This window comes from Poromitra crassiceps, assembly GCF_964638095.1.
Source record: "Poromitra crassiceps genome assembly, chromosome: 16".
Taxonomy (NCBI): Eukaryota; Metazoa; Chordata; class Actinopteri; order Beryciformes; family Melamphaidae; genus Poromitra; species Poromitra crassiceps.
Window position 1 is genome coordinate 18,371,828 of NC_139645.1, and position 27,485 is coordinate 18,399,312.

Consider the following 27,485-nt stretch of genomic DNA (forward strand, 5'->3'; position numbering starts at 1 on the left):
GCTCAGCCTGTAGAACCACTCTGATATCTAACAGCTCAGCCTGCAGAACCAGAGGATGGAGAGAGAGACACAAGCTCCTCCATCAAAGTCAAAATGAGGGATTACTTGCACTCTGTAATGCATGTGACACACACACACACACACACACACACACACACACACACACACACACACACACACACACACACACACACACACACACACACACACACACACACACACACACACACACACACACACACACACACACACACACACACACACACACACACACACACACACACACACACACACACACACACACACACACACACACACACACACACACACACACACACACACACACACACACACACACACACACACACACACACACACACACACACACACACACACACACAAGTAAATAGGGTTAGGTAGCGTTCACATTTAAACCAATACCGGTTCCGGTACCTGGAATTCGGTAGCGGTAACCCCTCGGTTCCTTTTTTCGGTCCTTTTCAACATTGTTATTTATTTAGAACGTTGATATTAATTTTAGCCTCCTCTCTTTACAGGCAGCAGTCTCTGTTCCATGTTCTCTCTGCATATTCAGTCTACAACACGGTGAGTGGCTGCTTTTCCTTCATCACCTTATTCACTAAAATACAGATAGGAATCTACATTCAGGTCTGAGTTTCTCTCTGAGCAGAGCGGAGACTTGATGTGCTTTTTCCATACTCTACTCTGCTGTATGTTTTTCCATTATATGTATTCACGGGTCAGTAGCCTACAGATAGAGTACAGGAAAGTGTGAAACCAGCCGTGTTCAAAGGCTGCTGGCAGTTAGAGACTAGATCCCCAGCTGGCACAAACAAACAAAAGCAAAAACACACAGTAAAAAGTGGGATTTCTCACTTGCTTTGTTTCTAATGAAGCTGGCAGAAAATGCTGTTAGTGTTAAACAGGAGGTACGTAACTGACATAGATCTGAATGGGAGGTTCTTTCTCAGCTCCCATATACAGTCTGCTCCAGTTGTTAATAATAGCCTGATTGATATGATGTGTTGGCACTGCTGTAGCTCAGTGGTTCTCAATGTGGGGTCCGGGGACCACCACCAGGGGGCCTTCAGGAGGTCCCCAGCAAATTGTTAAACTTCACCGTTATTTAATTTCCATGTAGATAACACAATTACAGAATGTAGAAGTATGAGTGTTTTGACTGTCTGTCACTGTTCTGTCTCAACCTACAGATAAGATAGCCATGGGGTTCTGGACAAAATCATATCTGGCAATAAGAAATATTGTCAGATTTTAAAAAAATATCATCAAATGGGGCGTCTGTGGCCCCCAGATGTGGGCTAAATTAGGGTTCCCCAATATGGGGTTGAGAAGCACTGCTGTAGCTGGTGTGTCCTATATGGCAACATTATTATGCAAAAGAACAAAACACTCCCACACAAAATACAAAAATGTCTTCAGTGGGTGTGCCATGGCTGTTGTTGATGTTAACACTGGTTGCTATGGTTCTGCTGTTGCTATAGTTATACTCATGGGTGTTCTGGAAATGCAATGGTAAACAAAAAGAGTGCCAATCCTGTTACGGGACTCGCCCAAAACGCGCCATTTCCCCGCATTGGAGGTGGTTGGGTCTATGGGGGTCACTGAGGTTACGGTTACGGTTATGGTTAGGGTCAAAAGTCCCAATGACGAGAACGCACATCACGATCACGTCACATCAGGCACACAGAACAGCCCCTATAAGCTCAGCAAAACACTAATGAGGGTTTCAAACTTCCATGATTGGAATTTGGAAACCCTCATTAGTGTTTAGCTTGCACCTGTGTTTATTCTGCCTTTTTGACACAAAATGGCCCCCGTGAAAAGGGTCTATTGCATGGTTTAGGGAGTCCCGTGCCATAGCAGACCCAGATAGGCAGTGAGTGCACAGTCGTTCATTCTGCAGTGGAAAAAAACCCCAAATGTGATGACTGTGTCCCATGTGACCGCCCCCGCCCGCAGGAGGTGAGCTACTGCCAGGGCATGAGTCAGATCGCCGCCCTGCTGCTCATGTACATGAACGAGGAAGACGCCTTCTGGGCCCTGTCACAGCTGCTGACCAATCACAGGCACGCCATGCACGGTGAGATCACAGCTGCTGACCAATCACAAGCACGCCATGCACGGTGAGACCACCGCTACAGGCCAGGGGAAAGCCTCCACCAAACAGTGAAGTGATCAGATAATATGCAGCATGAACTGCTTTTGGTGTGTTTTCAATCTTAAAGGTGAGGAGTAGCGTTTCCAATTTCATATCAGCAAAAATGATATCCATGGATGCTACTAAACTCACTCGCTGTTTTTAAATCAAAACTAATGACTAATCTAATTTTAATCAACTTATTTCAACTCTTAAACATTCAATTCCAATTCCTCCATTCTCATATTTTTTAACCGTTTTAATGTTTGACTATTGTTCATTTATTCCAGTGAAGCACTTTGAGATTTCAACGTGTTTTAAAGTGTGCTAGATAATTACAATTCATTACTGTCATTATTATTCAACGATACACAGTCCACTTCTGCAGCAGCATTACTTTGGTTCGGATGGGACATGTACAGTATCTACATGTTATGAAGTATTGTTTCTCAGTTGCACTACTAGACCACTTGTGAGATCAGAAATTCCTCTTTTGTCTCGTCTCTCCTGTGAAGGCTTCTTCGTTCCTGGGTTCCCCAAACTTCAGCGCTTCCAGGCACATCATGATCAAATTCTCTCCAAACTCATCCCCAAGCTGAAGAAACATCTGGTGAGATCAGCGCTCCCTCCGCTGCTGGTTACGCAACACGTTCAGAGTTTCCTGACAGACAATTAAGATGCCGAAAACGACAACCATCCTGATATGTCATGACATGCATGCCCCTTGCTTGCTTGTATGCGTGCTGACTCGTCTCTCTCTGACTCTCTCCCTCTCTCTCCCCTCCCTTTCTGTCTCTCTCTCTCTTTCCTACTCTCTGTCTCCCTCTGTAGGACAGAGAGCAGATGTGTACAGGGATTTACAGCACCAAGTGGTTCCTACAGTGTTTCATTGACAGGGTGAGAAACCTGCTCTCCATTCCTCCATCCAGCTCTTGTCTCATACTCTTATCATATTATACTAATAGTTAACTTAGAGCTGCAAACATTACTCGATTAGTCCATTGCGAGAAAATTAATCTACAGCTATAATTGATTAATCATTTAGACTATTTTTAAAGAAAAACATACTAAAATGATCTCGTTCCAGCTTCTTAAATGTGAATATTTTCTCGTTTCTTTAGTCTCCTATGACAGTAAACTGATTATCTTTGGGTTGTGGACTGTTGGTCAGGACAGAAGAAGACATTTGAGGATGTCACCTTGGGCTTCGAGGAAAGATTTATCAATTTTCTGACATTTTATAGACCAAAAGATTAACAGATTAACAGATTAAGTCGAGAAAATAATCGACAGATTAATCGATAATGAGAATAATGCAGGCCTAATTACTAATAATAATTACATCAGTGAATTGAACGTGAATTCAAAGTAATAATTCACAACATGTCATATAAATGGTTGTCTGCTACTGCTATTGTTTGCGACTGTCCATCGCTGATTGCTGAAAAACAACATTGATTCAGCCTCTATAATAAATCTTTTAAATGTTCAGCATTTTTTGAAAATCGTATTTCAAAAAACACATTTACGCTTCAAAAATCCCGCTGAACCCAAATTCGCGTAATCTATTCGTGTATGTATATATTTTTCTATTTTCCTTTTTTTCCCCTCTGAATATTGATATGACCGCTACGCTGCATACTTACACTAAGACAAATTCCTCGTATTTAATCTAGCATATTGTGACATTTAAAAGTGATTCTGAGACTAAATCAAACTCCCCCCACTCTCACAGACAGCCACGATTATATAGCATGGTTACAACAGGCAGAAAGACGGCTGATATTTGAGCAGTGGACCAGCGGTGCATTAGGACAGAACATTAACAGTTGTTAGGCTAAACTACTATTAGTCTGCGTGCCCACAATCCTGTGGTGGCGGTGGGTCTGGCAGGACCATGCTGCTGTCAGCACTTCCCCGCGCCCTGCCCGCGGTCCCTCCGCTGAGCTGGGCCTGTGGGCTTCTGTGGTCTGGGAATGCACCAGACAACCCTCCTGACTCCAACTCCATATAGCCAGGAAGAGAGTCAGATATATGCAAAAACCACTGGCAGAAACAAATGCCCCCCCCCCCCCCCCCCCATTTTTTTTATAATAAAAAATACAAAATGCAGCCAGACAGAAATGGGAGCACAGAGATGGAGACGGCAGTGATGTTTTTTTCTCTCTCCCCAATTGTACTTGGCCAATTCCCCCTGCTGTCCCGGTCGTTGCTCCGCCCCCTCTGCCGATTTGGGGAGAGTTGGAGACTAGCACCATGCTTCCTCCGATGTGCGGTCCCCTGCCACTTCTTTGCACCTGATAGCGAAGAGTTTCACCGGCAGGTGGCAGCGCATGGGAGGATCACGCTATTCCCCCCAGTTCCCCTCCCTGCTGAACAGGCCCAGAGGAGGCGCTATAGACCTTATTCGCTAACCCTGGATGGCACCATATTGTTGACATACCGTCCTGCGCGCACACAGCGCTGCAGCTGACAACTAGTAACAGCCTTATTGTCGTTTCTGTTCCATTACAAAATAGCGATGGTAATGACCCCACAGTTGTTGTTTGTATGCTGCCGTTAATGCCTGTAATAAATAAACAAAAGGACGAGGTGAACAGACTTTGCTGTGAGGAGCTGTCAGAAAGTTTCACCTGTCTCTCCTAACTATCCACACATCACCTGTGCTGCTGACGTATCCCCAGTCTCGCTCCCTCCAGAGATAGAAACAAACCACAGGGACTTTATTGCCGTCATTACTACAGCCACGTGTAACGCAGGTCACCATCCGAACACAATTGGAACGATACAGGTAACGCTAACAGCGGCTAGCTTCCTATAAACGCTGCTCCACATAGGCTGTCACTTGAGAGCTGCAGCGCTATGCCGACAATATGGGGGCGGTGGGCGTGCCAGTACGCGAGTGACGTCAATCGAATAAGGTCTATAGTGCAGCGACCAGGACGCGTGGATCCTTTTGCCAAACTAGTTTAGATGAAATCACCCCCCAAACTCATTTGTTTGTTCGCCGCAACTGCTTCTTCCTGAAAACGTGCGGCAAGTAAAAAAATATGTGGTTAAGATTATGGTTAGGGTTTTCTTATTTCATCATGACCATGACCATACCCAAACCATAACCCTAACCAAATTGTTGTACTTGCCTAACCCTAATGTTTGAAAATGAGAAAAATGCGTGTTAAAAATTGTTGTGGTTTGACCGGGAATCAAACCCCAGTCACCGGATTGGAAGGCAAGCAGTTTACGCATTAAGCCACAAGCCAAAGCAGAACCAGAGCCGTAATCTTAACCAATTTTTTTTAACTTGCTGACACATACCTGTAACCTTAATCCGGCTTCCCCACCCACAGACACGGCCAAAGGTTTGTGCCTGTATGGACGCCCGACCAAGCCTGAGGTAACGCGGGGGCTCCAACCCGCGCGGCCCTCGTGTGGGTAGGCAGGGAATCTACCGCTGCCCCTACCCAGACACGCCTGCAGTGATGTTGTTGACTTGTGTTCCTGCAGACGCCGTTCACCCTGACCCTTCGCCTGTGGGACATCTTTATCCTGGAGGGAGAGAGGCTTCTCAGCGCCATGTCCTACTCCGTCCTGAAAATACACAAGAGTAAGGAGACGAGAAGAACTCGCTAAAAAAGGAATAGAGAAAATGCAGTCATGATCTACTCATCAGTCAGTCTAAGCAACCTTAAAGTGGGTCAGAAGACCAAAACACACGGCGAGTTTGCCCTCATCTGGAGCTGCAAAGAGATGGCTGTTTGGAGAAATCATCTTTTTGCAGCTCCAAAAGAGGCATCAAATGTCCGTCACATTTCTCCAAACAGCTCGAGCAGCATTTTTGTAGCCAAGCGATTTGCACTGTGGGTCCAAAATAAGTACAGATATAGATAGCCTTAAGCCATTAAAATATATAAATGTATTAAAGAAACGCAAAGATCAAACTCAATTTTGTCATTACATATTTGAAAAGGAGTGGGAAGAAGTATACACTTCTACAGTATACACTATGTTATCATAGTAAACACTAGAGGTCATTTTAAGGTTAACAGAACGGTTGCTTGTGTGTGTGTGTGTGTGTGTGTGCAGAACATCTTCAGAAGATGTCTCTGGAGGACCTCAGGGAGTTCTTGCAGGAGACGATCGGCCACACATTCCTCCACAGCGATGATGTCATCATCGAGCAGCTGCAGGCGGCCATGACAGAACTGAGGAAGATGAAGCTGGACCTTCCTCCTCCAGGTACCTCACCTGTGCTGGGTGGGCGTGTTACTTTCCCCAGGCACTCATCACAAAAAGACTTTCGTTATCAACCCCCTCTCAATAATACATTGATATATATCGATTTATATACATTTGCTGTTTATAAATAATGTTTGTGTATTGTACAGAATCTTCCATGGCCTTGAACAAACGATAAGATAAATAAATAAATAAACCGATAATAACAGCATTTACATCGAAACATACAATATCAACAAAAATAAAACATACAAAACAAAATATTTTGTAAAAATGTGTTCTCTCTTCTCAGGGAAACCTGAAGAGCTGCCTCGAAAGCCTTTGGGCCAGGAGCTGCCTGTGCTGCTGAGTCCGGTCCACCCGCCCAGAGGGAAGCCGTCCTCGGCCAGCGGTTTCCCCGGAGCGGCCCTGAGCCTCCGCATCACCTCCCACCAGCCGGACACCATCTCCCCGGACCAGAGCCCCTCCAAGGACCTGGACCCTCTGGACAAGGAGAAAGAGGATGCCCCGCTGCCTTCCCCGGACCCCGTCATCATCCACAGCCAGGCCCCGCTCACCCCGGACGGCTCCCCTCTCACCGGACCTCCTCCTTACCAGCCGCCAGGCAGCGAAGCAGCAGACGTTATTATGAAGGAGCATCACTCACCACCGCTCTCTCCTCCCAACTCATCAGATGAGGACGAGGGCGGGGTCACGCCTGACCTAACGGTTACTGCGGGAACTCCCTCAGGTCCAGAGGCGGCGGGCGCACCTCCTCCACAGCAGCCCAAAGACGAGCCCGGCGCGCGGACTCTGTCGGCCCCCGTAGCTCCGGCCGCTCCGCGGCCTTCTGGCCTGGCCCAGTGTGCTGAGAGGCTGTCGGTGGTGGAGAGGGCTGAGGACAGCTATCTGGCTCTGCTGCTGGATCAGGCCTCTGCTCTGCCCACTAACAGCAGCAAGGTCCACCACTCAGACGCAGGAGAGGCAATTTCATGAAATAAGCACAAAGTCTGAAAGGCAGATTATGTGCTTCTGTCATGAATTATGTGGCGATTACGTTCCGCCGCCACAAATTGGTTGATGTGACGACAGCACGAATTGGACCCTGCCATTTTCACCAATTTGTTTGAGGTTAGAACTTAGTCATGGTTAAAGAATGAAAACTTTCGCTATGAACTATAAACTTCACAAAGTGACTGAGTTGGGAAGTGAACCCGGGTCATTGGGGTTGAAGGAAAATGTAAACGGCCATCCTCCACCATCATCCTTTGCTGCTTGGAAAATGTATTTCTCTCACTTTTCTCCCGTGGAGCATGTCATAAGACACTGTGCTCATTTCCCCAAATATCGGGAGAACAAGACCTGAGAGGTGACAGAGGATGGAGAAGAGCGAGCGACACCGACTGTCACCGCTATCCGCTGGTGCGATCCGATTCTACCGCGTCCAACGTCAGATCCACGGCGGCGGTTTCCTGTCTCGGTGAAAAGTCCAGATGACTTGGAAGGCCGTTGTGATTTTTCGTGATTTTTGTCATCATCAGTTTAAAGGAACCGAGGAGCTGATAAAAGACAGCGGTACATCATTAGCCTTTATAATGAAGATAGCTCTTTTTTGTAGTTTTGTAATGTTTTGTCAAAGAACAATTATGCTTGCTCAGTCAACCTTTGTAAACCGTTTGCTAGCAGACTCATAGTTTTATTTTTCTGTACTAAATTCTTGTTACAAGATGCCTTCTTTGGATGTGCTTCAGTTCTGCTATGGACGTCCTTGATGTTGAACACTGCACAGAGACAGAGGGAGTGAGCAAACAACGTTCAGGTTTAAAGGGATACGCCAACATTTTGGGACATTCGACCTATAATTCGACAATAAATGGGTGAGGCACATGCGCTGTGCTGATGACTGCACACAGCGCATGCGCCTCATGGCAGATGAGGAAGTAACTTCAGTTATTCTTGGTTAGTTTGGTTAATCTTTGTTAGCTCTGGGTGAGTGGATTTACTTCGAAAATGACCGTTTCCAGTAACTTTGGATTATTATTTCATCGTGCGGCGAGTACACGAGTCACAACATGTACATCTGAGTGTTTCTGGCGCTGTTGGAAGGTGTATTTTGGGCGAGTAGGCAGCTGTACCGCTCACAGGGCTGTACCGCTTTTTGTAGGGCACACACAGTCAAGATAAAGGCATCCATATTCTCCATTTACTGTCCGCAATATCGGGCAAATAGGCAAATCTCCCAAAATGTTGGCGTATTCCTTTAAGTATTGGATTGAACAGAAAAACCTCTGGTGCAAGTTGCCTGAGTGAGCTGGCTCACTGCTATGATTGTACACATTGAAAACCTTTGAAGGGGTTAAGCTCATTTTAAAATAGGTGTCTGGTTTTCTAGGTCAATAATTTATTGTCCACTTAGGTCATTCAGAATAATTAGCCTTTACAGTAACTGGAATATTGGATGTAGCACAGTGTTTCTGTTGACCTTGAATAGTGAGGTCTGAGAGAGACGCAGACGTCTGCTTTCTCGCTCGACACATAGATGATGAGACTTTGGATGTACTGTAGATGTATTTGGCCGTTAACAATGTGTTTAGAAATGTACAGTAGGCTACTGTAGAAGCAGTAGGTAAAGGTTAGGACCAGTTTTCCTAGCCTAGGTAAACCCAGCCCCCACGTGACCTGCTCTCTCAGTTCCCAGTCACTGAGACTGAGGTCTGAGAGCAGGTCACGTGGGGGATGGGTTTACCCAGGCTACAGTTTTCCCATCTGAAGTTAGCAAAACGTTTCTTTAGCTCTAGATTAGAAATAGTAAATGCCTGACATCTGGTGGTTGCTTTAGGCTAAGCATGTCTTTAACTCGTTCTTGCCTAGAAATGTAGAAAAATGTAGAACCACTCAATTCCATCCAAATCGCAAAGAAACCTAAAATTCAATAGTTTTGCAGTTTTGAAATCTGTGGTGAATGTTTACTGTTTTAGTTTTAAGATTGCACTAATCTGAACACATTTTGAAGAGGTATGTCTCAGAATTATCCAGCGTGGATCTGCATTGCCTGTAGTTTAATCTATAACGGGTTTACTTCAGAGATCAAATTATAGTTTGTATGGCATAGCTAAGCCCCCCTACCCCAACACACACACACACATACACAAACATGTGTTTTGGGTGCATTTTTGCTTAGCTACAAATGTGTTGTACATGGACATAGGCCTCCCGGTTGTAAAAAGTGAGTCAGTTTGGAGCTAGTATGGAAATAATACAACTTTTATCTTCCTTAATTCTGCGTGTCTTCCCTCTGTCTAAGCTGACTGATTTTTTTTTTTTTCATTTTTTTCAATTTTTTTTTTAATATTAGGCTATTACAACTTAAACGAACCTGTGCAAATGGCAAACTAATGAGGTGAGAGAATAAGTTGGAATAATATTACCATGTGTGACCTGTGGCCATCACACTAACAATGAGCCTAGCTAGATCTAATCAACCATAGAACACAATTATAAAAGTAACATGTATTACTGTATATAAACACACAAACTGAACAAGTAAGGGGGTTCTCTCCTGTGTGGTAAATCATCTGATTGTTCCAAGTTTCCATTTTCACTACAGCTTTTTACCACAGACGGCAATTAAGTGGTTACTCTCCTGTGTGGATCTTCATGTGGCTCTTCAAGCTCTGTTTATAAGCAAACATTTTCCCACAGAATGGACAAGTATATGGCTTCTCTCCTGTGTGGACTAGCATGTGTGTTTTCAGGTGTGAAGATCGGCTGCAACTTTTGCCACAGACTGAGCATTTAAATGGCTTCTCTCCTGTGTGGACTCTCATATGGTCCTTCAAAACGTGTTTATAACCAAAACATTTACCACAGACTAAACATTTAAATGGCTCCTCTCCTGTGTGGACTCTCATGTGTCTCAGCAGATGTCCCCTGCAGTCAAATGTTTTATGACAAACTGAGCAACTAAATTGTTTCTTGCCAAAAAGTTCACCGTTTTCCTGTGAGCCTAAACCTGACTGAGGTTCACTAGTTTCCATCAAACCATCACTGTCTTCAGTCTCATGATCGGAAGAGTCTGAAGTCTTGCCAGCATTAGTTGATTGTAAAAGACTAGCTGGATCTAAGTTCCTGACTGGTTCTGATATTCCACAGTCCACTTCATCAGCTTCTGTTTTTAACTGTTCAGTTGAGCTGCTGGCTAGAGGCTCTGCCTCTCTCTTCTCCTCAGTTTGGCTTTTATGAAGCTGTGAGGACTGGGGTTTCTCCTCATCAACTTCACTCTCCACAGGGACAGAGGTGGATGGGACCTGGGTGATATCAGCCTCCTCTGGCCCTTGAAGCTGCTCTCCCCCCTGACTGGTCCAGAGTTCCTCCTGTTCCTCTTCAATGTGTGGGGGCTCTGGGTCTTCCTGGTCCAGATTGGAGCTCCACTCCTGCTGTTCAGGGGGAACCTCTTCTTTAATGACCAACAGGAGGCCTGGTGGTACGGCTGAAATACAGAGACATCAAAGTACACACACACGCACACGTATTTTCCAGGTGCTGAGTCAAAACAAGTTACTTCATGAGATTCAGGAAGACTCGCAACACAGATCTGAAAACAAAAAATATTGGGAGTTACCAACAGTGTTACGAGTCTTCCTGAACTTCATGGCTGAAATACAAACATAATACACACATTAAGGAAAATTGTGAATGCAAGTCAACTAAACGTGTTACTTCAGAACATGCGCGTAGCCACGGGTGCGCTAGGGTGTGCAAATGCCACCCAGACAGGCCACTGGCGCACCCAAAAAAATGGGGTAAAAAAAGTGTTTTGTTTTGTCTGCAAAACACATGTCAACGCTGTCATGCACTGTGTCCAACTGTCCGCTGCCCTATGTGCCCCGGAGCATCATGGGAAACTAGTTAAGCTGTCGTCCACGTAAAGTAAACAAATGCACGCACAGCAGCAGCAGCAGCAGCAGCAGCAGCGCCAAATCCAGAAGACATGAAACAAAGCTCGCTTTTAAGCTTTTTCGGCAAAGGCAAGAAACGACGAGGAAGAAGATGACTCGTCGTCACCCTCCCCCTCAACAAGTGCGGATTGTAGTGCACCCGTTCTCGCACCTGTATTGGTGGTGTACAGTGGAGAACAGACAGACGATGATGAAGAAGATGATGCAGCCGAAACAATGACGTTAACAGCGGGGAACGCAGCCAACAACACACCGGAGGTTTGTGGCCAGAGGACACTGACGCTACAGATCTCTCTGCAGTAGACGAACATGCCAACCAAATTTGCGTTCTTTCCCGACTAGAACACTCATTGGAAAAAGTAGGTGAGACTTTTTTGAGATACTAAACAAAGTGGTTTTACATGTTGCCAAAAAATACAATTTAATTGACTGCTTCTACCTGCTAATAATGAGTGCGAAAAGGAGCAAACAACACACAAATATTCCTCTAAATCTGGTTTGAAAAGACCCAAAAAATTTTGGGCGTCGGCCTTGCGGCCGCCACCTGATGGTCCGCCCCCTGGCACACCCTGGCTTTCTGTGGCACACCAGTCTATGGGCACACCCAATGAGCCGAGTCTGGCTACGCTACTGCTTCAGAAGTTGAATAAGATCAATAGGTAAAATGACCGTACTTCTCCCTTGATTTGTTACCTCAGTAAACACTTTCCTGGTAATTAACCGCTAGTTTGATGTTCACTTTGGCTCTCAGACTCTATTGAGACATTTTGATAATCATGTGACATGGCCATATAGTGAGTAATGTGAAATAACATTTAATATCACCAACCTGCTCTGTGTACGCACACTTCAGGATATAAAAGACCGTCCAGTAGCTTTTGTTGACGGTCGATCTTCTGTTTTGAATGAGACGTTTCCTCCTCGTACTCTGCTATCATTCTTTCAAACAGCACAAATATCTCTTCAACAGCCGCAGTTAGTCGCTGCTTCACCACCTCTCTCAGCTTCTGGGCTTTAGACATTTTTCACAGTGACAGCAACGTTTCCTCCTCAACTAAGCTATTTAACGTGACTGACGAACTTTGTAGGTGCTAGCTAGCCTAATTAGCTTCACAGCTAAACTATTAATCTGAGTCCATAAGAGAGGAGCTGCTTCTTCTCCTTCCTCTCAGAGCTGAATATCCATATCCTCCATGCACACGGAGTCTTCTTTTACTCAGATCAAGTTATAAACTCGTCTTTTGGAACGAGAAAACAAAATAAAAATCAATAATTCTCCACTAAAGAATAAAACACACCCCGGTCGCCATCTTGTGTGAGTCGCGACCTCGTCTTCTTCTGTCTCAAAGATTTGCAGTAGAGTTTGGTAATACGCTTCAAGCCGCCCTCTACAGGTTAGAACGGGTATAACGCCTGACGTTACTGCCTTCCGCAGGACAACTAGTCACACTTCATATTCTGGAATACAACTCAGAATCATGATGCAGGAATTGGATAACTGCTTTTGTGATCAGCTGGTCGTTCTTATTTTAAACAAAGAAAGATAAACACAACATTATGAAACTCCTAGATCTGACAAACTTTTATAAAAGGATTCCCTTTCTGTCTTATATTTTTTTTTTGCACATTCTAAGAAAATATTCTGTTTCAGGACATCTACACTCCCATAATTAGTTTTGCCAGTAGTTTACAAAGACAGAGCTTCCATTTGGAATGCACTGGCCCATCTTAGTCCAAGCTGACTCAGATACACCCCAGATCCTGCTTCCGCTCTCTGGATCCATAGACCCATCTGTAAAAATACAAAAAATACCCTTTGCAAAAGACACCTAGCTGGGAACAAGTCTGATTGGAGACATTTAGTTTTGTAACAACATAGATTTTAACAGCGGTTAAGCAGCCTGACCTCCTGCCTGTGTCAAGTCGCTTGTAGGCTACATCCTGATCACCTCATTCTGAATGTTTCTATGAAATAACACACTTAATAATATTCTGAATGCACAACCAGTTTTTTTTCCACATTTTGAGATTTTTATTTATTTATAACATTTGTTCATTGGTCAATATTTAAGTTTGTGTATGCATCCTGAAATTATCAAATAAAAACACTTATGCCCATTTTGGCTTGGTCTTAATTTTATCCGGACTCAAATGGGGCAGTGGTGGCCCAACGGTTAGAGAAGCAAACTCGTGACCGGAAGGTTCTCGGTTCAAACCCTGGGACCGGCAGGATAAATCTCGGTGAGGAAAGTGAAAAGGCAGCGCTTGCCCCTCCCTCATTACCACCACTGAGGTGCCCTTGAGCAAGGCCCTTAACCCCAACTGCTCCAGTGGAGCTGATCAGTGGCCAGCAGATCAGACTGTGGTTGTACTGGTCAGCTTCCAGGTATGAGTGTGTGAATGTGAACAGGGCCCTCCTGAAAAAGATATCATTGCTCTCAGTGAGACTCCCCCTGTATAAATAAAGGTTAAACAAATAAAATACAAATCTGAGTTTATCTTTGGAAATAGTTTCTGCACTGACGCCCGAGGTAATAGAGTAAAAATGAAGAAAAACATTGAATTCAATAACAGAGAGGAAAGTTAAAGGTGAACACAAAAATAACTTTATTGATTACAGAGGGCAAACTGTGTGTGAAACCACAAAGATGAAAATATGTTTCTGCAGTCGCTGACCTCTAGTGTGCAAATCCTTCTTTAATATGAATCTGATGCAGTCTGTCTGTCTGCACCCTGCTGTCCATCACATATGGACTTAGAGGAGTTATTTAAATAAAACAAAACATGTCCAACCTGAAAAAGCAAAAACAAAATGCTTTATGGCGACTTCTATACAGGAGAGCAAGATTGTGAACATTGTAGTGAAACAGAATGGTGGATTTGACCACAAATGGAATAGAACATCAGAAAAACTAACGGTCGTCAACAGTCTCATCTGCAATAAAAACCTGAGTGATGCAGAAAGTAGTTTCAAGAACTAAAACACAAAGAGCAGCACAGTTAAAACCTGATCAACGTTCCATCATGGAACCGAATTATATTCAAATATCCTCAGAGCCTAACAAAGTCTGAAGTAGGGCTCACTGCCCCCTAATAGACGACGGACTGTTAGTCGACGAGAAGAGTCTCATTCATTTAGTCGCAAAAAAAGACACAAAAATCAAACTGTGCTTTTTATGCTGCGCTCACACTGCTTCGTCATCATTTACGGTAATATTGGGCATGATGTAGAGGTGTGTGTGTTCAGTCAGGCAGAGGGGAGAGGCAAGAGTCTTTATTTTCAACGAGTTGGACAGATAACTTTAGCCTCTCAGAGGTCATGAACTGTTGACTGTCTATGTAGCCTGTGTGTATAACGTTAGCCTCCCTTACTCAACCTCACAGCGACTAATACACTTATGTGAGTGACTGTGTATGTAGCCTGCCTGTGTGTTTAATCACGGGTGCCGGGTTGAGACATGTCTTATATTAACGGGTCCGGAGTGGGTTTGCTAAAGTGGACCCGCGCAGAACTGTTATGTTAGTGTCCACACAGACAGCATTGCTGCTGCGCCGGAGACAGAGCCCTACCCCACCGCCACCGGTGCCCACGACAGAGAGCAGCCGTGACTTGGGTGTGTCAAAAAATATTAATTAAATTATATCATAAACGTGTGACGATGGGTCGACAAAAAGGTTTGAACCAACGACCATTAGTCGACCATGAAAATCTTTGGTCGGGGGAAGCCATAGAAAAAAAGTCTTAAGGCCAACAGATGTCAGGTTTCTAATCAGAACAGTTAGCAGTTCAATCTGCTTAATCTGCTTTACTAAACACATTTTAATATTGATTTCCTGTTGTTCTTTTCCCTTTTCCTGCCCATTTAGTTTCACAGCTTTCCTCAGCTGTTCAGTCAGAAACAGGCTGACTGTGATGGCCACAGGCCACACATGGTAATATTATTCCAACTTAAATGAACCTGTGTAAACAGCAAACTAATGAGGTGAGAGAATAAGTTGGAATAATATTACCATGTGTGACCTGTGGCCATCACACTAACAATGAGCCTAGCTAGCTACACTAGATCTAACTAATCAACAATCAACCATAGAACACAAGTATATAATTAACACCGACTGTATATAAACACACAAACTGAACAATTAAGGGGGTTCTCTCCTGTGTGGTAAATCATCTGACTGTTCAAGTTTCCATTTTGCCTACAGCTTTGACCACAGACAGCAATTAAATGGTTACTCTCCTGTGTGGATCTTCATGTGTGTTTTCAAGTGTTGTTTTTGAGTACAACTTTTACCACAGACTGAACAAGTAAATGGCTTCTCTCCAGTGTGGACTCTCATGTGTGTTTTCAAGTTTTGTTTTTGATTAAAACTTTTACCACAGACTGAGCATTTAAATGGCTTCTCTCCTGTGTGGACTCTCATATGGTCCTTCAAGTCGCGTTTTTGACTACAACTTTTACCATAGACTGAACAAGTAAATGGCTTCTATCCAGTGTGGCCTCTCATGTGTGTTTTCAAGTTTGGTTTTTGATTAAAACTTTTACCACAGACTGGACAAGTAAATGGCTTCTCTCCAGTGTGGACTCTCATGTGTTCTTTCAGGTGTGAAGAATAGCTGCAACTTTTACCACAGACTGAGCATTTAAATAGCTCCTCTCCTGTGTGGACTCTCATATGGTTCTTCAAGATGTGTTTATAACCAAAGCTTTTACCACAGACTGAGCATTTAAATGGCTTCTCTCCTGTGTGGACTCTCATATGGACCTTCAAGTCGTGTTTATAACCACAACTTTTACCACAGACTAAACATTTAAATGGCTTCTCTCCTGTGTGGACTCTCATGTGTCTCAGCAGATTCCCCCTACAGTCAAATGTTTTATGACAAACTGAGCAACTAAATTGTTTCTTGCCAAAAAGTTCACAGTTTTCCTGTGAGTCTAAACCTGACTGAGGTTCCCTAGTTTCCATCAAACCATCACTGTCTTCAGTCTCAGGTTCAGAACAGTCTGAAGTCTTGCCAGCACTAGTTGGTTGTAAATGACTAGCTGGATCTAAGTTCCTGGCTGGTTCTGATATTCCACAGTCCTCTTCATCAGCTTCTGTTTTTAACTGTTCAGTTGAGTTGCTGGGTAGAGGCTCTGCCTCTCTCTTCTCCTCAGTTTGGCTTTGATGAAGCTGTGAGGACTGAGGTTTCTCCTCATCAACTTCACTCTTCAGAGCGACAGAGGTGGATGCGACCTGGGTGATATCAGCCTCCTCCGGCCCTTGAAGCTGCTCTCCCTCCTGACTGGTCCAGAGTTCCTCCTGTTCCTCTTTAATGTGTGGGGGCTCTGGGTCTTCCTGAAGCTGCTCAACCTCCTGACTGATCCAGAGTTCCTCCTGTTCCCCTTTTATGTTACTGATCCAGAGTTCCTCCTGTTCCTCTTTAATGTGTGTGGGTTCTGGGCCCTCCTGAAGCTGCTCACCCCCCTGACTGGTCCAGAGTTCCTCGTGTTCCTCTTGAATGTGTGGGGGCTCTGGGTCTTCCTGGTCCAGACTGGAGCTCCACTGCTGCTGCTCAGGGGGAACCTCTTCTTTAATGACCAATAGGAGGCCTGGTGGTACGGCTGAAATACAGAGACATCAAAGTACACACACACACACACACACACACACACACACACACACACACACACACACACACACACACACACACATATATTTTCCAGGTGCTGAGTCAAAACAAGTTACTTCATGAGATTCAGGAAGACTCGCAACACAGGCCTGAAAACAAAAAATATTGGGAGTTACCAACAGTGTTGCGAGTCTTCCTGAATTCATGGCTGAAATACAAACATAATACACACATTAAGGAAAATTGTGAATGCAAGTCAACTAAACGTGTTACTTCAGAAGTTGAATAAGATCAATAGGTAAAATGACCGTACTTCTCCCTTGATTTGTTACCTCAGGAAACACTTTCCTGGTAATTAACCGCTAGCTTGATGTTCACTTTGGCTCTCACTCTATTGAGACATTTTGATAATCATGTGACATGGCCATATAGTGAGTAATGTGAAATAACATTTAATATCACCAACCTGCTCTGTGTAAGCACACTTCAGGATATAAAAGACAGTCCAGTAGCTTTTGTTGACGGTCGATCTTCTGTTTTGAATGAGACGTTTCCTCCTCGTACTCTGCTATCATTCTTTCAAACAGCACAAATATCTCTTCAACAGCCGCAGTTAGTCGCTGCTTCACCACCTCTCTCAGCTTCTGGACTTTAGACATTTTTCACAGTGACAGCAACGTTTCCTCCTCAACTATTTAACGTGACCGACAAACTTTGTCCCTAGCTAGCTTACTTCAGTCGAATGGTGCTACGCTACTTCAAAGCTACTGTTAGCTTCACAGCTAGCTCCACAGCTAAACCATTCATTTGAGTCCATAAGAGAGGAGCTGCTTCTTCTCCTTCCTCTCAGAGCTGAATATCCATATCCTCCATGCACACGGAGTCTTCTTTTACTCAGATAAAGTTATAAACTCGTCTTTTGGAAGGAGAAAACTAAATAAACATCAATAAGGCTCCACTAAAGAATGAAACACACCCCGGTCGCCATCTTGTGTGCGTCGCAACCCCGTCTTCTTCTGTCTCAAAGATTTGCAGTAGAAAGTTTGGACGCTTCAACGTATATTACCGCCCTCTACACGTTAGAACGGGTATAACGCCTGACGTTACTGCCTTCCGCAGGACAACTAGTCACACTTCATATTCTGGGATACAACTCTGAATCATGATGCAGGAATTGTATAATTGCTTTTGTGATCAGCTGGTGGTTCTTATTTTAACCAAAGAAAGATTTAACACAACATTATGAAACTCCTAGATCTGACAAACTTTTATAAAAGGATTCCCTTTCTGTCTTATATATTTTTGGCACATTCTAAGAAAACATTCTGTTTCAGGACATCTACACTCCCATAATTAGTTTTGCCAGTAGTTCTTTCACAAAGACAGAGCTTCCATTTGGAATGCACTAACCCATCTGAGTCCAAGCTGAGTCATATAGATACACCCCAGATCCTGCTTCCACTCTCTGGATCCATATAGGCTACCCATCTGTAAAAAAAATATATATATACTCTCTGGATCCATAGACCCATCTGTAAATATATATATATACTCTCTGGATCCATAGACCCATCTGTAAAAATATATATATACTCTCTGGATCCATAGACCCATCTGTAAAAATATATATATACTCTCTGGATCCATAGACCCATCTGTAAATATATATATATACTCTCTGGATCCATAGACCCATCTGTAAAAATATATATATACTCTCTGGATCCATAGACCCATCTGTAAAAATATATAGGCTATATACTCTCTGGATCCATAGACCCATCTGTAAATATATATATATACTCTCTGGATCCATAGACCCATCTGTAAATATATATATATACTCTCTGGATCCATAGACCCATCTGTAAATATAGCCTACTCTCTGGATCCATATACCCATCTGTAAAAATATATATATACTCTCTGGATCCATAGACCCATCGGTAAATATATATATATATACTCTCTGGATCCATAGACCCATCTGTAAATATATATATATACTCTCTGGATCAGGGCCGCTGCTGGCCATTTGGGTGCCCTAAGCGTAATTGTTTTGTGGTGCCCCCCCCCCCCCCCCCCCCCCGCAAAACTTTCAATAACTGTCAAACGAAAGACTGCAAATTCATTAATTATGAACGATACTAGTGTATCTCACATTACATTACATGTGGCAAACAAACAATTGTTAGAATTACTGTACATGTCAGCAAACAAGCGATTGTTAAACTGTACATGCAAGCAGGGGCGGACTGGGATCATAATTCAGGCCGGGCATTAGATACCAAGCAGGCCAGGCCGATACGGGCCGACGTGCGTGCCGGCGTCCGAAGGGCGATGGTGAAAAATTTGGGCTGTTTGAAGCCCAATTTGGGCCGTTTGAAGCCCAATTTGGGCCATTTGAAGCCAGATTTGGGCCGTTTGAAGCCCGATTTGGGTCGTTTGAAGCCAGATTTGGGCCAGTTGAAGCCAGATTTGGGCCGGTTGAAGACAGATTTGGGCCGTTTGAAGCCCAATTTGGGCCGTTTGAAGCCAGATTTGGGCTGTTTGAAGCCAGATTTGGGCCGTTTGAAGCCCGATTTGGGTCGTTTGAAGCCAGATTTGGGCCAGTTGAAGCCAGATTTGGGCCGTTTGAAGCCCAATTTGGGCCGAGTCCAATTTTACAATGAGATGCACCCACTTTAACCCTGAATAAAGTAATAAAAACACTAGTAAACCAGTAGGCGGCGCCTGGCCTGCTGTTCAGTGAGTGGCCTGACTGAGGGCACCAAAAAAAAAAAAAATTTTTTTTTTTTTTTTTTGGTGCCCTCAGTCACATGATGCCCTACGCAGTCTGCGTACTCTGCGTAATGGGGTGCGGCGGGCCTGCTCTGGATCCATAGACCCATCTGTAAATATAGCCTACTCTCTGGATCCATATACCCATCTGTAAAAATATATATATATACTCTCTGGATCCATAGACCCATCTGTAAAAATATATATATACTCTCTGGATCCATAGACCCATCTGTAAAAAAGTATATACTCTCTGGATCCATAGACCCATCTGTAAATAAATCTACATGAGATCCATTACTGTATAAAGCTATGCTCTATTTTTGAGGATATCTCACTTTTGTCATTTTGTGGTAAAAACTCAGATGAATGTCCCGCTCTTGCATTAGCTACCAAACAGGGTACTGATGATACCCAGCATGCTGTATTTTTGAGCATATCTCACTTTTCTCAGTTTCTGGTAAAGGCTACTGCTATACCCAGCATGTATGTTTTGTAAAGCTTTCCTGATCCAATCTGTTTCTTTGCCCACTGATTTACACTGTTTTGTATTTGATCTTGGCCCTTGCAAAAGACACCTAGCTGGGAACAAGTCTGATTGGAGACATTTAGTTTTGTAACAACATAGATTTTAACAGCGTTAAGCAGCCTGACCTCCTGCCTGTGTAAAGTCACTTGTAGGCTACATCCCGATCACCTCATTCTGAATGTTTCTATGAAATAACACACAGGTCAATATTCTGAATGCACAACCAGTTTTTTCCCCACATTTTGAGATTTCTGATTTATTTATAACATTTGTTCATTGGTCAATATTTAAAACACGTGTATGCATCCTGAAATTATCAAATTAAACCCCTTATGCCCATAGTTGGCTTGGTCCTAATTTCATTCTTACTCAAATTTCACATGTAATGTAAAATGGGGCAGTGGTAGCCCAACGGTTAGAGAAGCGAACTTGTGACCGGAAGGTCGTCGGTTCAAACCCTGGGACCAGCAGGATAAATCTCAGTGAGGAAAGTGAAAAGGCAGCGCTTGCCCCTCCCTCATTACCACCACTGAGGTGCCCTTGAGCAAGGCCGTTAACCCCAACTGCTCCAGTGGAGCTGATCAGTGGCCAGCAGATCAGACTGTGGTTGTACTGGTCAGCTTCCAGGTATGAATGCGTGTGTGAATGTGAACAGGGCCCTCCTGAAAAAGACATTATTGCTCTGTGAGACTCCTCCTGTATAAATAAAGGTTCAATAAATAAAATACAAATCTGTGAGTTTATCTTTGGAAGTAGTTTCTGCACTGACGCCCGAGGTCATAGAGAGTAAAAATGAAGAAAAACAATGAATTCAATAACAGAGGAAAGTTAAAGGCGAACACAAAAATAAACTTTATTGATTACAGAGGGCAAACTGTGTGTGAAACCACAAAGATGAAAATACGTTTCTGCAGAGTCGCTGACCTCTAGTGTGCAAATCCTTCTTTAATATGAATCTGATGCAGACAGGCAGCTGTCTGTCTGTCTGCACCCTGCTGTCCATCACATATGGACTTAGAGGAGTTATTTAAATAAAACAAAACATGTCCAACCTGAAAAAACAAAATGCTTTATGGTGACTTCTATACAGGACAGCAAGATTCTGAACATTGTATTGAAACAGAATGGTGGATTTGACCACAAATGGAATAGAAGATCAGAAAAACTAACGATCGTCAACAGTCTCATCTGCAATAAAAACCTGAGTGATGCAGAAAGTAGTTTCAAGAACTAAAACACAAAGAGCAGCAGAGTTAAAACCTGATCAATGTTGCATCATGGAACCGAATTACCGTATATTCAAATATCCTCAGAGCCTAACAAAGTCTGAAGTAGGGCTCACTGCCCCCTAATAGACGACGGACTGTTAGTCGACGAGAAGAGTCTCCTTCATTTAGTCGCAAAAAAAGACACAAAAATCAAACTGTGCTTTTTATGCTGCGCTCACACTGCTTCGTCATCATTTACGGTAATATTGGGCATGACGTAGAGGTGTGTGTGTTCAGTCAGGCAGAGGGGAGAGGCAAGAGTCTTTATTTCCAACGAGTTGGACAGATAACGTTAGCCTCTCAGAGGTCATGAACTGGTGACTGTCTATGTAGCCTGTGTGTATAACGTTAGCCTCCCTTACTCAACGTCACAGCGACTAATAAATGTATGTGAGTGACTGTGTATGTAGCCTGCCTGTGTGTTTAATCACAGGTGCCGGGTTGAGACATGTCTTATATTAACGTGGGTCCGGAGTGGGTTTGCTAAAGTGGACCCGTGCAGAACTGTTATGTTAGTGTCCACACAGACAGCATTGCTGCTGCGCCGGAGAAAGAGCCCTACCCCACCGCCACCGGTGCCCGCGACCGTGAGCAGCCGTGACTTGGGTGTGTCAAAAAATATGAATTAAATTAATATCATAAACGTGTGACGATGAGTCGACAAATGGTTTGAACTAACGACCACTAGTCGACCATGAAAATCTTTGGTCTGGGGCAGCCATAGAAACACCATGTGATGTCAGGTTTCTAATCAGAACAGTTAGCAGTTCAATCTGCTTAATCTGCTTTACGAAACACATTTTAATATTGATTTCCTGCTGTTCTTTTTCCTTTTCCTGCCCATTTAGTTTCACAGCTTTCCTCAGCTGTTCAGTCAGAAACAGGCTGACTGTGATGGCCACAGGCCACACATGGTAATATTATTCCAACTTAACTGAACCTGTGTAAACAGCAAACTGATAAGGTGAGTAAGTTGGAATAATATTACCATGTGTGACCTGTGGCCATCACACGAACAATGAGCCTAGCTACAGTAGATCTAACTAATCACCAATCAACCACAGAACACAATTATATAATTAACACTGACTGTATAGACGGTTTTCACCAGAGCGCAACCCCACAGCACTTCCTTTTTCTCAGCATTCGGCAAACTGCAGAAATATTCACTCGACATCGTTACTTTTGTTTTCGCTGCTCAGCTGTATATAGACGTTTTTCACGGAATGGTCAGTCCTGCACTTGAATGTTTTTTTTTCTTTTATGTCCATAGCAAACACTGCAACAGGAAGTGAGCGGGGGTTCAATTTAGAATGTTTTTGTTGTCAAGTTAAAACCGTCTATATAAACACTAGGGATGGGCATTTCTAGCAAAAACACTATTCGAAATTCGCTGGCCAAATTCGAATTTAATTCGAAATTCGAAAATAAAAATAAAAATGTAAAAAAAATAAAAAATGTATTTTTTTTTTTGTGAGTGAAATGTTGCATTGTCTCCCCTGATTCTAAGTCTACGGCTTTATTAATTAATATAAAAAGCTTCTGCTGTGGATTTTTAGCTCAAACAAGCATTGCACCACTGAAGTAAAGAACATGTTACATGACATTGACATTTTCGAAAATAAAAAACAGTTTTGACAATCATGAGTGGTTCATTAAATATTTAGTAGGCTCAGGTCTGAGTGCCAAAGGGGTGCCAAAGTCACCCCCTCTCCCTCTTCATGGGATTTCATCCGCCATTCATTTTTCCATAAACCTTGCTTAAAATGCTTATAAAAATTGTTTTACTTGCTCAAACCAAGCGATTTGACTATACTTAGAATCAGGGGAGACAATGCAACATTTCACTAAAAAAAAAAAAAAAAAAAATTTTTTTTTTTTTTTTTGAATTTCGAATTTCAATAATAAAAGTCGACCTTGATAATAACAACGATTATTCGAAAATTCGAAATTCGATGCCCATCCCTAATAAACACACAAAGTGAACAATTAAGGGGGTTCTCTCCTGTGTGGTAAATCATCTGACTGTTCAAGTTTCCATTTTGCCTACAGCTTTGACCACAAACAGCAATTAAATGGTTACTCTCTTGTGTGGATCTTCATGTGTGTTTTTAAGTGTTGTTTTTGAATACAACTTTTACCACAGACTGAACAAGTAAATGGCTTCTCTCCAGTGTGGACTCTCATGTGTGTTTTCAAGTTTTGTTTTTGATTAAAACTTTTACCACAGACTGAGCATTTAAATGGCTTCTCTCCTGTGTGGACTCTCATGTGTTCTTTCAGGTGTGAAGAATGGCTGCAACTTTTACCACAGACTGGGCATTTAAATAGCTCCTCTCCTGTGTGGACTCTCATATGGTTCTTCAAGATGTGTTTATAACCAAAGCTTTTACCACAGACTGAGCATTTAAATGGCTTCTCTCCTGTGTGGACTCTCATATGGACCTTCAAGTCGTGTTTATAACCACAACCTTTACCACATACTAAACATTTAAATGGCTTCTCTCCTGTGTGGACTCTCATGTGTCTCAGCAGATGTCCCCTGCAGTCAAATGTTTTATGACAAACTGAGCAACTAAATTGTTTGTTGCCAAAAACTTCACAGTTTTCCTGTGAGTCTAAACCTGACTGAGGTTCCCTAGTTTCCATCAAACCATCACTGTCTTCAGACTCAGGTTCAGAAGAGTCTGAAGTCTTGCCAGCACTAGTTGGTTGGAAATGACTAGCTGGATCTAAGTTCCTGGCTGGTTCTGATATTCCACAGTCCTCTTCATCAGCTTCTGTTTTTAACTGTTCAGTTGAGCTGCTGGCTAGAGGCTCTGCCTCTCTCTTCTCCTCAGTTTGGCTTTGATGAAGCTGTGAGGACTGAGGTTTGTCTTCATCGACTTCACTCTTCACAGGGACAGAGGTGGATGGGACCTGGGTGATATCAGCCTCCTCCGGCCCTTGAAGCTGCTCTTCCTCCTGACTGGTCCAGACTTCCTCCTGTTCCTCTTCAATGTGTGGGGGCTCTGGGTGTTCCTGAAGCTGCTCTGCCTCCTGACTGGTCCAGACTTCATTTTGTTCCTCTTGAATGTGTGGGGGCTCTGGGTCTTCCTGGTCCAGACTGGAGCTCCACTCCTGCTGCTCAGGGGGAACCTCTTCTTTAATGACCAACAGGAGGCCTGGTGGTACGGCTGAAATACAGAGACATCAAAGTACACACACACACACACACACACACACACACACACACACACACACACGCACGCACACATATTTTCCAGGTGCTGAGTCAAAACAAGTTACTTCATGAGATTCAGGAAGACTCGCAACACAGATCTGAAAACAAAACATATTGCGAGTCTTCCTGAACTTCATGGCTGAAATACAAACATAATACACACATTAAGGAAAATTGTGAATGCAAGTCAACTAAACGTGTTACTTCAGAAGTTGAATAAGATCAATAGGTAAAATGACCGTACTTCTCCCTTGATTTGTTACCTCAGTAAACACTTTCCTGGTAATTAACCGCTAGCTTGATGTTGACTTTGGCTCTCAGACTCTATTGAGACATTTTGATAATCATGTGACATGGCCATATAGTGAGTAATGTGAAATAACATTTAATATCACCAACCTGCTCTGTGTAAGCACACTTCAGGATATAAAAGACCGTCCAGCAGCTTTTGTTGACGGTCGATATTCTGTTTTGAATTAGACGTTTCCTCCTCGTACTCTGCTATCATTCTTTCAAACAGCACAAATATCTCTTCAACAGCCGCAGTTAGTCGCTGCTTCACCACCTCTCTCAGCTTCTGGACTTTAGACATTTTTCAGTGACAGCAACGTTTCCTCCTCAACTATTTAACGTGACCGACAAACTTTATCCCTAGCTAGCTTACTTCAGTCTGCTACGCTACTTCACATGTACTGTTAGCTTCACAGCTAGCTCCACAGCTAAACCATTCATTTGAGTCCATAAGAGAGGAGCGCTGCTTCTTCTCCTTCCTCTCAGAGCTGAATATCCATATCCTCCATGCACACAGTCTTCTTTTACTCAGATAAAGTTATAAACTCGTCTTTTGGAAGGAGAAAACAAAATAAACATCAATAATGCTCCACTAAAGAATGAAACACACCCCGGTCGCCATCTTGTGTGAGTCGCGACCTCGTCTTCTTCTGTCTCAAAGATTTGCAGTAGAAAGTTTGGACGCTTCAACGTATATTACCGCCCTCTAAAGGTTAGAACGGGTATAACGCCTGACGTTACTGCCTTCCGCAGGACAACTAGTCACACTTCATATTCTGGGATACAACTCAGAATCATGATCCAGGAATTGTAGAACTGCTTTTGTGATCAGCTGGTGGTTCCTTATTTTAACCAAAGAAAGATTTAACACAACATTATGAAACTCCTAGATCTGACAAACTTTTATAAAAGGATTCCCTTCCTGTCTTATATTTTTTTGGCACATAGAAAACATTCTGTTTCAGGACATCTACACTCCCATAATTAGATTTGCCAATAGCCTAGTTCTTTTACAAAGACAGAGCTTCCATTTGGAATGCACTGGCCCATCTTAGTCCAAGCTGAGTCACATAGATACACCCCAGATCCTGCTTCCACTCTCTGGATCCATAGACCCATCTGTAAAAAAATATATATATACTCTCTGGATCCATAGACCCATCTGTAAAAATATATATATACTCTCTGGATCCATAGACCCATCTGTAAAAATATATATCTCTCTGGATCCATAGACCATCTGTAAAAATATATATATACTCTCTCCATAGACCCAGGTGTAAAAATATATATATACTGTCTAGATCCATAGACCCATCTGTAAAAATATATATATACTTTCTGGATCCATAGACCCAACTGTAAAAAAAAATATATACTCTCTGGATCCATAGACCATCTGTAAAAATATATATATACTCTCTGGATCCATAGACCCATCTGTAAAAAATATCTACATGAGATCCATTACTGTAAGCTATGTTCTATTTTTGAGGATATGTCACTTTTGTCATTTTCTGGTAAAAACTCAGATGAATGTCCCGCTCTTGCATTAGCTACCAAACAGGGTACTGATGATACCCAGCATGCTCTGTTTTTGAGCATATCTCACTTTTCTCAGTTTCTGGTAAAGGCTACTGCTATACCCAGCATGTATGTTTTGTAAAGCTTTCCTGATCCAATCTGTTTCTTTGCCCACTGATTTACACTGTCAAAAAATGTTTTGTATTTGATCTTGCCCCCAGAATCTGCCCCTTGGCCCTTGCAAAAGACACCTAGCTGGGAACAAGTCTGATTGGAGACATTTAGTTTTGTAACAACATAGATTTTAACAGCGGTTAAGCAGCCTGACCTCCTGCCTGTGTAAAGTCACTTGTAGGCTACATCCCGATCACCTCATTCTGAATGTTTCTATGAAATAACACACAGGTCAATATTCTGAATGCACAAGCAGTTTTTTTCCCACATTTGAGATTTCTGATATATTTATAACATTTGTTCATTGGTCAATATTTAAAACACATGTTTGCATCCTGAAATGATCAAATAAAAACCCTTATGCCCATTTTGGCTTCGTCCTAATTTCATTCTGACTCAAATGGGGCAGTGGTAGCCCAACGGTTAGAGAAGCAAACTTGTGACCGGAAGGTCGTCGGTTCAAACCCTGGGACCAGCAGGATAAATCTCAGCGAGGAAAGTGAAAAGGCAGCGCTTGCCCTTCCCTCATTACCACCACTGAGGTGCCCTTGAGCAAGGCCCTTAACCCCAACTGCTCCAGTGGAGCTGATCAGTGGCCAGCAGATCAGACTGTGTACTGGTCAGCTTCCAGGTATGAATGCGTGTGTGAATGTGAACAGGGCCCTCCTGAAAAAGACATCATTGCTCTCAGTGAGGCTCCCCCAGTATAAAGGTTCAATAAATAAA

The 27,485-nt window shown here is 43.1% G+C and overlaps 1 protein-coding gene across 1 annotated transcript in view; it reads left to right on the top strand.

Annotated features, from left to right (window-relative positions):
• LOC310790982 (USP6 N-terminal-like protein) overlaps window positions 1-7,772 on the top strand; it is a 32,433-nt gene extending 24,661 nt beyond the window's left edge. Inside the window, exons 8-14 of the mRNA XM_083652704.1 lie at window positions 558-606; window positions 2,002-2,122; window positions 2,695-2,789; window positions 3,011-3,076; window positions 5,684-5,783; window positions 6,263-6,415; window positions 6,708-7,772. Of these exons, the coding sequence (XP_083508830.1) occupies window positions 558-606; window positions 2,002-2,122; window positions 2,695-2,789; window positions 3,011-3,076; window positions 5,684-5,783; window positions 6,263-6,415; window positions 6,708-7,390 (1,267 nt within the window). The 3' untranslated portion in view covers window positions 7,391-7,772. The remainder of the gene's footprint in view (window positions 1-557; window positions 607-2,001; window positions 2,123-2,694; window positions 2,790-3,010; window positions 3,077-5,683; window positions 5,784-6,262; window positions 6,416-6,707) is intronic.
• Window positions 7,773-27,485: the final 19,713 nt, after the last annotated feature.